The sequence below is a fragment of the Canis lupus genome, chromosome 6, assembly GCF_048164855.1.
Source record: "Canis lupus baileyi chromosome 6, mCanLup2.hap1, whole genome shotgun sequence".
NCBI lineage: Eukaryota > Metazoa > Chordata > Mammalia > Carnivora > Canidae > Canis > Canis lupus.
Window position 1 is genome coordinate 24,393,958 of NC_132843.1, and position 12,144 is coordinate 24,406,101.

At 37.3% G+C, this 12,144-nt stretch overlaps 1 protein-coding gene across 4 annotated transcripts in view; it reads right to left on the bottom strand.

Annotated features, from left to right (window-relative positions):
- The window catches only part of KLHL14 (kelch like family member 14), a 116,518-nt gene that overhangs the window by 17,487 nt on the left and 86,887 nt on the right, over window positions 1–12,144 (bottom strand). For 3 of the 4 annotated variants that reach the window (XM_072829164.1, XM_072829162.1, XM_072829163.1), the window contains 4 exons: window positions 8,522–8,712; window positions 8,282–8,440; window positions 5,329–5,486; window positions 665–2,834 (listed from right to left, as the gene is read on the bottom strand). In XM_072829164.1, coding sequence (XP_072685265.1) covers window positions 2,694–2,834; window positions 5,329–5,486; window positions 8,282–8,440; window positions 8,522–8,712 — 649 coding nt within the window. In that variant the 3' untranslated portion in view covers window positions 665–2,693. Of the gene's footprint in view, window positions 1–664; window positions 2,835–5,328; window positions 5,487–8,281; window positions 8,441–8,521; window positions 8,713–12,144 lie in introns of those variants that run through there. The other variant, XM_072829165.1, reaches the window with a different exon arrangement.

The following is a 12,144-nucleotide window of genomic DNA, read 5'->3' on the forward strand; positions in this document are numbered from 1 at the left end:
AAATAGCTTCCAGCCCTTCACAGCTCTTTGCCTAGAAGGTTGCCTAACTTCTACCTTCAGCTACATGCTTCACTTTCTTCTACTATCTCCCACAGCCTCTTTCCTCACCCTGCACTTCCTTTTCAGATTTTTAAGAAAAAAATACAGTTAAATACTATGTTTTAAGATGATTGATCCAGTTAAGTGGGTGATTGACTTATTCTTTAGCAAGTATGTGAGTACTGTTTAACACCTATGGTGCCTCTAATAATCTGCATAAATATTTAGTTACTAGATCTTAGATAATGTATACCTCATTACAGCACTCTTGCAGTGGACAAATTAGATTCTCCTCATGACTTTAAAAAAAATAATTTTTTTAAGTCAGCTTTACACCCAACTTGGGGCTTAAACTCACTACCCCAAGATCAATAGTCGCACACTGCACTGACTGAGGCACCCCCTGACTGATAATTTTTAACTCACTATTTTTTCAGAAGCATTCCATAATTTCTCTGCATTGTCCATACCATATATGTTAACATATTGCCAGGAAGCTAAATGAACTTGAAAAACATATCAGCAGAATAACAATAGTTAGGCACTTACATATTATAAACCTTTGAACAATCCACCGTAGAGATTCATACATATGCCTTATAAGTAGGAATATGAGGCAATTGAATTAGTACATAAAGTTTTTATTTAAAGTTTTCCCCTTCCAAGCAAGCTTCATTTACACATTCTAATACTGTACAAAATTTACAATCTCTGTGACTTATGTACTCACTTTTCACTTCTAATAGTGTGTGCTTTTCTGAAATACAGAAAGCTTTACTTATAGTTATCATAAATGCTCTTATTTATTTTGGCTAGAAATAAAAAATAAACAAAGAACAAGTCTAAGGAAAGCGAATATCCTCATATAAACTGTGATTTTCAGAAGAAATGGTAGCAGTTGACGATCAAAGGTTCTGAAGCTGACCTTGTTCTCTTCATGATGCCAGCTAGGATTTTCCCCGCAAAGTGCTGTCACTTTTCTTTCCTTCTCTATATCGTTATGTTTTCAAGGAAAAAGAAATGAAAGTTGATTGCACTGGAGATAGATAGAGATATATATATATATATTTATATATATATTTTTACAACGGATCCTTTGGATCTGAACATACAAATAAATACAAAAACAACAAAGATTGCACTTTACTGTAGAAACGGCGTTAGATTCCAGTACACACCCATCTATCTGGACATGCTCCGCAGTGAAAGCGTATCGCCAAGGCATTTTTAATCTGTGCCTTCCCCAGGTTGTTGTTTGGAATGACACGTTTGTTGAGGGGTTCAACAACACCTCTGGGTGATCAAAAAATATTTTAGGCTAGTATTTACTCCTAACTGCTGCTGTTTCAGCTCTGAAGGGCTTGAAAATAAAATTCATGTTCCTTCCAGTTTTGCTTTTTTGACTGGCCGCACTGAAAACTATCTCATGCTGTCCTGACCTTCTCCTAAATTCCTCATGCTCCTAAAGACAGCTAGCAATTGCTCACCTAACTGAGCTCAGGCATCTTTGGCGATAACAGACAAATATGGTGAGTTGGAGAACAATCAGGGGTAAGTCGTGTGCTTTTCTAGAGCCAAATCTAGAGCATTCCCAGAGCCAAGGGTGAGGAAGAGGGCGAAATATTTGTTAAGAGCTATAATTCACTCCTGTGGCTCCTTTAAGTGGTATGTTTTAGGGACAGAGAGACAACTGGGATTGTACTTAAAAGAAACGATTCTTTCTTTTCATCCCTGAATTCCTGAAAGCAATCTCCCAGTTTCAGTACGGGTTACGTTCGGGTCAGATGTGTGATCCAACAGCATCTCTTCAATAGTGTACGAGTGACTTTGTCAGTCTTACCTTTTGAAGGAAATGACAGGTGTGTTCACTACTTTTTTATATACTGTAAAAAATGAGAAAACATGAGCCTCTGTGGAGTGAAGAGTGACATAATACATTTTGTTTTAATCTTTCGTATAAAATTGAGGACACAGATTACAACTGGCTAGCCTACAACCTACAGGGCAGAAAGCAATTGCTACGAGAGCCAACATCTTTCTCTTCTCTGATCCCAGGAGGTGCTGTGAGGGGCAGAAGGTAAATGAAATGGAGGTATCCAGAAACAAATATGTTCCTCTTTAATCTTCTGTGATTTTCTAGAACTGTGTTGCCTATGGAGTCTGTGAAGTAGCCACAGGTTAGGAATATAGAATCAAGTGGCAATTTCGGTAATGCAGGAAGTATTTTAGTGGGGTCAAATTCTGAATCATTCATTAACACAATATCCCCAAAACTTCAACATAGATCACATGCAGGTAGACTACAATGCACAATACTGATCTTAGGTCTCTCTGGGGGCACTCTTCTGTATTTTATCTTTCTCCTTTCGAAAGTTAAGATCCACGTGAGGAGTTTTTGTAAAGCTGGGACAAGTTAAAACCAGTCTGAAATGGAAGAGTCTGTCACCACAGGAAGTTTGGTGTGATCCGATTACAGACACGGTTATCTGTTCAAGAACAGGTCTTTTTCTTGTGTAGTTACTTGTAAATCATTAGAAACCAAGGGTGGGTTTCGGCAGTTGTACCATTAGGATGCACTGTTCATAGTATAATAGTGATGTCACCTGTCATTGTCTCCTAGAATGTGATACTGTTCATTCCAGGGTTTCCTGGTGTTATTTATTATAAGGTACACAGGCAGGCAGGATAACTGTTGCACAGGCTGGGCCTGCCAGTGGTTCTGCTACATCTCCTTCCAGTTCTGTCCAGGTGCCTTTTTCCGGACAATAGCATATCGTAGATGACTTGTAGGCCCCCTGTAATGGCAGAGTAGGGGGCATTTAGGGAAGGATGTCCAGAGAAGTGCAATGACAATCTTATTGATTACATTTACGTTGGAAAGAAAATATTAATTCTCTGCTTTTGCTAAAAAGTTCCAAATGAAACAGTGGACTTTAAACTGTTTTATCCTAAGGGAAAATTTGAGATTCAGAAGATTTCAACTTCTGCTGCATGTGTGTGTATAGTGTGTGTGTGTGTGTGTGTATGATTAATAATAAAAGTCGGGATGCCTGAGTGGCTCAGTGGTTAAGCGTCTGCCTCCAACTCAGAGCATGATCCTGGAGTCCCGGGATCAAGTCCCGCATTGGGCTCCCTGCATGGAGCCTGCTTCTCCCTCTGCCTATGTCTCTCTCTCTCTCTCTCTCTGTGTCTGTCATGAATGAATAAATAAAATCTTAAAAAAAATAAATAAAAGTCAAATGCCTACAACACCTAGATGATCAGCAAATCCCTTAAAATAATTGCCCAAAATTGCCCAGCTGGTTTAAACTAAAAAAATTCATCTTAAATTTTCAAATAATTTCAAGAGATTGGATTTGAGATTGTTGCCTCACTTTCTTATTTTTATTTTACTACTGTAGAGAATCAGAGCTGGGATTAAAAACTAGCTTAAAATAAACTGGAAAAAAAGGGCTTGCCAACTTCTTTGCACATTGATTGATTGGTTGATTTTCAAGTGGCCACATTAGAAATAAAAAAATGTCTTTAATCTTGTTTCCTTTGTCAACATCTGGAGGTAGTGCTTCTCTAGTTTCCCTTCCAAAACCAAAGCAGTTTGGTTTTTATCATAGGCAAAACCCAAAAATTCCAACCAACCTAATCATCCTATTTTGAAAGTGTACTCCTCATGTCTGGTTCCAAATGTGTACACTTTTGCAGCTAGTCATATGTACCAGCGAACAAGCACATGCCAAGTTATATATGTCTAGTTATATATATCAGTATATATTTGTCTCCGTATAACTAATACCCTTTTAAAACTCCCCTCCAGAATAAAGGGGAAAGGAGAAAAAATGAGTGGGAAATATCAGAAAGGGAGACAGAACAGGAGAGACTCCTAACTCTGGGAAACGAACTAGGGGTGGTGGAAGGGGAGGTGGGCGGGGGTGGGGGTGACTGGGTGATGGGCACCTAGAGGGGCACTTGATGGGATGAGCACTGAGTGTTATTCTATATGTTGGCAAATTGAACACGAATAAAAAATAAATTTATATATAAAAAAAACTCCCCCCCCAAATTTACACAATAACCTTGTTTGATGCAAAAGAAATAAACCCCACATAAATCTTATAAAACCGACACATAAATAAAAAAATATAAAACAGTCATCATATATAAAATGAATTATGCAGACCATGAGGCCCTACATGTGTCCTAATGTGATGTAATTTGAACTACACAGCCACCTCCTCAGATGTTCTTGATGAAAGAGAAAAAAATAAAGAAGAAAAGAAATTTTAAAAAGAAAAAAGCTGAGCTTAATTATTAAGTCCTTAAGTCCAAGTTTCCATTTTATAGGAAATACAGAGACTATTTTAAATGACATTGCAAAGAAATTATTAACCAATTCCAGAATGCCAGCTATTCTGTATGATAATTGACCCTGTTTTATTTTTGTTTTGTCTTTTCTACAAGTTAATGGAAGAAGAAGTGGAGTGGGGTAATTTTCCAGATTGCAAGAGATGGATGAGATGTAATAGCCAAATACAAGTGAGACTACTGGATCCTGCCTTGAACATATCAACTTGAAATATACATTTCAATAGGAAAAAATCTGAATATAGATTAGATATGAAGGAGTTATTAATTTTGTTGGATATGATGATAGTATGTTTACATACACAAATAATTTTTTAAAGATAAATACTGAAGCACTTAGGGTGATGATATGATGTCTAGAATTTGCTTCAAATTGCTTCAGCCAAAATTTTTAAAAAGGTGGACGGATGAAGTATGGTAAAATCCTGATGGATTTTGAAGCTGGCGGCTGGGTTAACAAGAGTCCCCTGTACTCTTTTTGTGTGAGCTTGGAAATTTTCACGATAAAATTTGGGCAAAGTGAAAAGCAATGGCAAATTATATATTCTAAAGAGAATCTGTGGATATTCAACAATTTTTTGTTTTCATGCCTTATGGGTCAGAAACTTTTCAGACGATTCAAACAATTCAACAAACTAAGCAAACAATTTCAACAGAACATTTGTAAAACCCCTTTAGTCTCACTTTTAGTTGGAAAAGCAGAATCACAAAAGTATGGGGATAAGAGAGAAGAGATAGACCATATTTTGGGACACAGTTGATCAGATAGGAAGCCAGCTCGACAGGAACCATACTGATTCTTTCTTATTACCGAAAGTAACTTACTGCTTGCATACAAACATGATATTCTTAAAAGGTTTACGTATGGATGGTAATGCATAGTAAGAACAAATCAGGAAGCAGGAGGGGAAGGTAAACGTGGACACATACCATACTCCAGCTGTAGCCTCCCACAAGGTAGATGCTGTCATCAAGTGCTGCGCAACCAGGACCACTTCGACCCTCCAAAATGGGAGTTTGGAGAATATTCCACTGGTCACCTTTTGGGTCATAGCATTCCACAAGCATTACATCAAGGTGGGAGAAACCTAAATGACACAGCAAGATGGAACCACACAAGGATAAACTCTTGGGGTCCTGATTCAAGGTTTGGGCTTCGTTTTAAAAACGCTCTAGAGCCAAGAAACAGATAATTGTGTCTTTAAAGAGACAAAAGTATAAATTTACTAGTGAAATTGGGAGACATGTTACAGAGACCTAAAACAAACAAACAAACAAACAAATTCTGGATATTTCCAATTAATTCGAAGCAAGAATGTCTGACTCAAGTCATTGGTAAACATTGATTATATGGGGGTAGATCTTATTTAAAAGTGTTTATCAAAACCTTATTAAAAAGGTTTATAATAATTAAAAGCAAGCATTTTATAGAATGCTTACAATAAGCTAGTTGTCTTCCAAGTGCTTTCTGTAGATGAATTCACTTAATTCCCCTCAACCACACTATGGGATAGTTAGATAGTTATGCCATTATGTTCATTTTACAGATGAAACAACTGAGTTGCAGAGAAAAGTAGTGACTTGAATAAGTCACACAGCCAGCTAGTATACAGGCTGAGGTTTAAACTCAGGCAAACAGGCTTTGGAGCTCATATTCTTACAGACTAAACTGTATTGCTTTTCCTAAGTGAATATTTAACTCTGTCAAATGTTTTAGTTAACTAAAGATGTGGTGTTCAGCATATTTTACCTTTTTAGCAGCTTATATTTATAAGCCACAATGTGCATGATTTCCAATAGCCACTAAGGATCGAGGTAGAGTAGAGGGCTAACTTCTGCTAAGGGTTGCTCCTCCCACTTCTGATGAAGTTTATCAGTGGCTGGGGCAGTAAGTAGGTTGCAGAGAACAACTTAAGTTCAAGGACTCCACTGGGGCTCTGCTTTTAATTCAGGAAGTCAAAAATCCATAGGGGGAGAGCTTCATGGTCACCGATCAGACCAAATCCTTAGTAATATTTTTCTTCTATTTAAATGCATGCAATGGATATTTGCTAGCTGACACTTACAATGCATACACTAAATTAATCAACCTACTGGACTCTTTTTTTTTTTTTTTTTTAACCTACTGGACTCTTCAAGGTAATTGAGAAGATAGACCAAAAAGTAGAATAATTTTCATTCTGGAAGAGGTAGATGAATTATTTCAGGCCACTAACTTCTTACATAAAATAAATCCTATAGCTTTGAGGACAGTAGAGCAAAGGGCTTACTGGAATTCTATGGTATATTCCTTTTCCCATTAAGGTTATCGATGATAATATACATACTTGAGGATTGGAGCAAATTCCTAGTTCTGAAGCCCTATAGTGGCATCGTAGGAGGATATGCATGCCTTCTCTGTGCCCAGTTCATATATATGTTGACTGTAAGCCTCACAAAAATTACCAAGGAAAGGATAACTATCCCTCTTTTATAGACATGAGGTTGAGAGTCTTGGTAAGACCACACAAGTGCATAACTGGGATCCAGACCCATACTTTCCCTCTAAGCCATGATGTCTCCCTGAACCAACCTCACTGTTATTTCTCATTTAGGTTGTCATTCCCCAAGTCTTTCTGTTCAAGTATAACCTCAAACATTAGAAGTTTCTAGAATGTTTAGTCATTATATGCAAAGGAAATCACATTTGAATGAGGAAAGCTACAAAGTTAATACTTTATACGAATATTTTGCTGTAAAGGCAGGGTGTATGGATTGAGATGAAGGAACACCAGTGAGAAAGAAGGAGAAGAAAAAAAAGAGTGACAGCAGCAAAGATAACCTCCCACTGAAGAGAGCACGAAGGTGAGCAGCACAGATGAGGATACTGACCTTTCTGACTAAATATGAACTTGGAAATATTTACATTTAATGATGACACCTGTGTGGTCTTTAGTATGTTAGGGGGACACATGTATGAGAAAGCCCAGAAAGGAATGTCTACACCTAACCCAGTGTTTAGATGGGTATATTGTGGAAAAGTAAATGCACAGATGGGCCTTAGCTACCACACATGGATGGCCTGCTTCTCATGGGGTTCAATTTCAAGGATCGTGACAGGTCAGAGCTGGAGGAGATTTTAGAGATCAGCTCGACCAGTTTTGTCATTTTCAGGTGAGGACACTGAGGCCCAAAGCAGTTTGGGACTCCTCTCAGCACCAGAGATCTCTGTTTCCCTGTCACATTCAGTATGACATACATGCATATCCTGGTTACACACGTGTGCATAAATTGCAGAAAGTTGTAGTCATAGATGTATATGGAGAAGGAAAGGAGCCCAAACAAAACCCTAAAAATACCTTGTTTTAAATGTTTGTTATTAGTAAAGCAAATGGAAGGAAGTTGAGAATCACAGAAGGTTTGATACTCAACTCGCAGAAGAATTTATTCTCAATTTAGATATGAAATTCCATGAAATGTTTTTGTTAAGAAAAATCACGTATGAGCTTCTTTATGCAGCTATGACTGAAGTTCTTTATGATTACCACGAAAAACAATTTTCCGGAAAAAATTTATTACTATAACTTTGGTGATAAGGAATAATTTATTTTACTGAATTCATTGTTACAACAAATTGTTTGTGCTTTTCCGTTATTAATGCTCTCGTTTCTTACTTTCTGTTGACATCATTATTCATTTCTTTAATGTGTGTGGTAACTTAAAAATAATCCTCTCTGCAGAGGAGCCAAAATAAATGCCTGCCCAAGGGTACAGCTAATTTACACAGAGTAGATTTTATTTGGTCAACATGTTTTTTACTTGGTTAACTATGATTATCTAACAAGAAACCCCCTTAGCAAAGAAACAGGAGATGCAAATGATATTGTGATTAAAAAAAAAAGACCTTTCAAATGATTTCCTCCAATTGCATACAAGCGATCATTCATTACAGCCAAAGTGTGGATGGCACGTTTTGTGTTCATATCTTGTTTTCGAGCCCAGACATCCATTACAGGGTCATAGCAATATAGCCATGGGACATATTCTCCATTGTGTACACCCCCTGTGAATTAAACATATACATACAAGTCAAGAAAGTGCCTTGGAACTGAACTTTGTAACAGAAAGTGGAGGAATGACTTGCCTGAAATGTATATTTTCCCATTGTGCACTGCTCCTGCATGAGCTGCCAGGGGCTGTGGCAAAGAGGACACATAACGCCATTCATTTGTTTCTAGGTTATAGCACTCCACGCTGGACAAATAGCCGGTTTCGTTCCTTCCACCAATAACGTATAAATGTTTGTCCAACCGACATGCATAGAAACTGGCTCTTCTACAATGAAAACAACAACCCACCGTAAATCACAAAAGGAGCTCAGTCAGGCAAAGGAGGTACATCCTGCTTTAGAAAAGGCTAGCAGAAATTTGGAAATTACACACAGTCCCCTTCTGAATCCGAGACCTTTACAGTAATCATATGCATTGCCCACTCTGGCTAACATTTTGATATTAAAGTAACAGTAGAGGAGAAATTTCACCAACTCTGATGCAGCTCCTTTTCTCTTGCTTTCTTATACATTGGTAAAGTGTTCACTAATGTTTGGGATATTTGGTACCTTGTAAGGATATCACAGCTCAGTAAGACAAAGTGAAAAATGAGGTAGATAATGTAACAATAATAAATTATCTTGACATTCACTTTTTTCATGGTCCTTCAAGGGTCATTGTTCCCAATTTATAAGAGAACTACATCATCAAATTTTTTCTTCAATTATCATTTTTTTCATTCCCAGTACTACTGCAAATAGAGAAACTTTTGTGAACTGAATTTAGTGTTGAAGTTTTGCTCTTACATAACCTATTGTAGGAATTTCATTGATATGGCTTTTGGTGTTGCTTCTTACAAAGCTACAGGATATTTTTCAGTCTCTATTCAAGAGAGGCACTTTATTCAATTTTCCCAGTACGCCTTCAAAGGCCAAAGACACCAGCTGTGTTGAAAGGCCTGGAGACAGGGAGACCGATTCTGAGGTACACCATAAAACAGGAGTGAGATATCGAGGGCCTGAATTAGAGTTTTATGGAAGACATACAAGGGCAGATGCAAAAGATGTTTTAGAGCAAGACATAAGACCTGGGAGCCAGCAAGACATGAGAGCTGAGGGAGAACACATGTTCAAAGGTGACTCAAAAATTTGGAGTTAGGATGACTAGGTTGATATGCTGAGCAAGTCCTTGACCTTTTGCTTCTTTTTTCTCATTGATGCTACTGGAATCACATATATTTTGAGGATAACATGCGGTCCAATACTGAATAAGTACAATTGTTAAGTGCCAAGCCCCTCAGAGAGTATAATTTGTTTGACGAATGGATAGTTCTCATAAAATTTAGTGCCAAGACTCTTGGGCCATGTGAGTAGCAAGATCCAGTCCTAGAGGTTTTTATCAGGAGATTTTTGAAGCTCTGTTTACAAAGTGCCAAAACCTCTGGGAAGCAGTATTCAGCATCTTGATTGTCAGTTTAGTCTCTGGGATAGATTGCCTGGCTACAAGATTTATTGGATGCGTGACCTTTGACATGTTACTTAACCCCTCTCAGCCTGGATTGCTCATCTGTAACAGGGAGATGTTAATGGTACCTTCCTTAGAGGATTATTTGCAAATACATATGTAAAGTGCCGTCATAGTGTCCCCATTTGTGTTCATGCTTTGGAATCTTCAGTTAGCATTATCCAGACAAAAAAGTTTTTAAAAATCAGCCATCAGGGTGTTTGCAAGGAAACTTTTCCTAGTAATACTTTAAATGACAGTTAAATTCTTTAATGTTGGTTTAGGTGATTTATTACCATATAGATAATGGTCTATGTTATAGATGATGATGTATTCAGTTTTGCTTTATTTTTCCCAGGTTTATTGAGGGATAATTGACAAATAAAATTGTAATATATGTAAAGTTACACTGTGATGATTTGATACATACATGCATTGTGGAAGGATTTGCATAATCAAGTGAATTAACACATCCATCACTTCACATAGCTACCTTTTTCTTTTTTTTTTTTTTTTTTTGGTGACAACACAAGATCTACTTTCCTAGCAAATTTCAAGTATGCTATAATGTTAACGATAGATCAACTATAGTCACCATGTTAATACATTAGATATTCAGAACTTTTTCATTGTGTAACTGAACGTGTCTGTGTTTTCACCAACCTCTCATTTCCTTCATCCTCTAGCGCCTAGCAACCACCATTCATTTTGTTTCTGTAAGTTTAACTTCTTTTTTTGCTTCTTCATTTTTTTTTTTTTTTTTAGATCCCACATATAAGTGATACCATGCAGTATCTGTCTTTCTCTGTTTGGCATCTGTTACTTTGCAAAATAGCCTTCAATTTCATCCATGTTGTCACAAATGGCAGGATTTAGCCGTAAATAAGATTCCATTGTACATATATACCACATTTTCTTTATCTATTCATCTGTTGGTAGGCAGATTGTTTCTATATTTTGGCTATTGTGAATAATGCTGCAGTGAACGTGGGAGTACAGATATCCCTTGAGGATACTGATTTCTTTCTCTTTGGATATTGTATGGTTCAGGTTTTTTTGAGTATTCCTGAAACTGTTAGCATCATTGATAATTTTAGAGCAAAATGTTGGATGTCTTTGTTTTTTCTGTATTTTCTTGATGCTTTTGAAAGAAATATGTGCTGTGGGAAATTCAGAAGGATGGTAAAGAACACAATGATGGAGAAAGGAGGAAGGAAAATAAAAAGCAGGAGTGGCAGATATCCTAAAATAAGGCCTATTAACCTGGGCCCTCTGGGTCTTCTGAGGGGTTCAGGAAACTCTGACATTGTAATAAAATTGCCATAAAAAGTTGCATATATAGGTTTTGCACCTGTGCATTTTTTGGAGAAAATAGGTTTGGAGAAAGTATTTGGAAGAAGCTTTTAATCAGATTATCAGAGCAGTAATTAATCTAAAAAATTTTGAGATTTTCTGTTACAGAGAAGTAAAAACTCATTTAAATATACTATTAGGTTAAAAACAGTCGCAAAATTAAATGCCCACAGATGTCCATAACTTCCTTCTATTTCTCTAACCAGATTTCAGTTGTTCTCTCATTGAATGTGATAGGTCACGGTTGTCTTACAAGGATTTTTACCCTCTCAGTTAAAATATTTTTAAAGAGAATTTATTTATTTATCCATGAGAGACAGAGAGAGAGAGAGAGAGAGACCGAGAGAGAGAATGGCAGAGACAGAAGCAGGCTCCATGCAGAGCCCGACGTGGGACCCGATCCCAGGTCTCCAGGATCACACCCTGGGCTGAAGGTGGTGCTAAACCGCTGAGCCTCCTGGGCTGCCCAGTTAAAATGTTTTATTGAAAAGACTGATCTGTCTACAAGAATAGATTGAAGTAACAGATGTTTCTTTGCACCGTGGACACAAGAGTACATCAGTACCCTTTTTCTATACGATGAGTCCATAACAAGTCATAGAACCTCTGAAATAATTTTACTACTGGGCCATCTTTAAAGAATTTGAACAATGTGGGCTGTAAGGTGTTGAGTTCTCTGCGCTATATACTGGTCTAGAAGAGAAAATGCCTGTTAGTCATGACAAGTGCGAAAACCCTCCATTAAATAAGTTTAGATAATGGCGAATAAGAGCAAGATCTCCTCACCATAGTGTGAACTCCTTTCATCTAGACTAAATTTCAGTTCTCCCACTTTTTCTGTCCTGGCTCCTTCCTTTCTTCC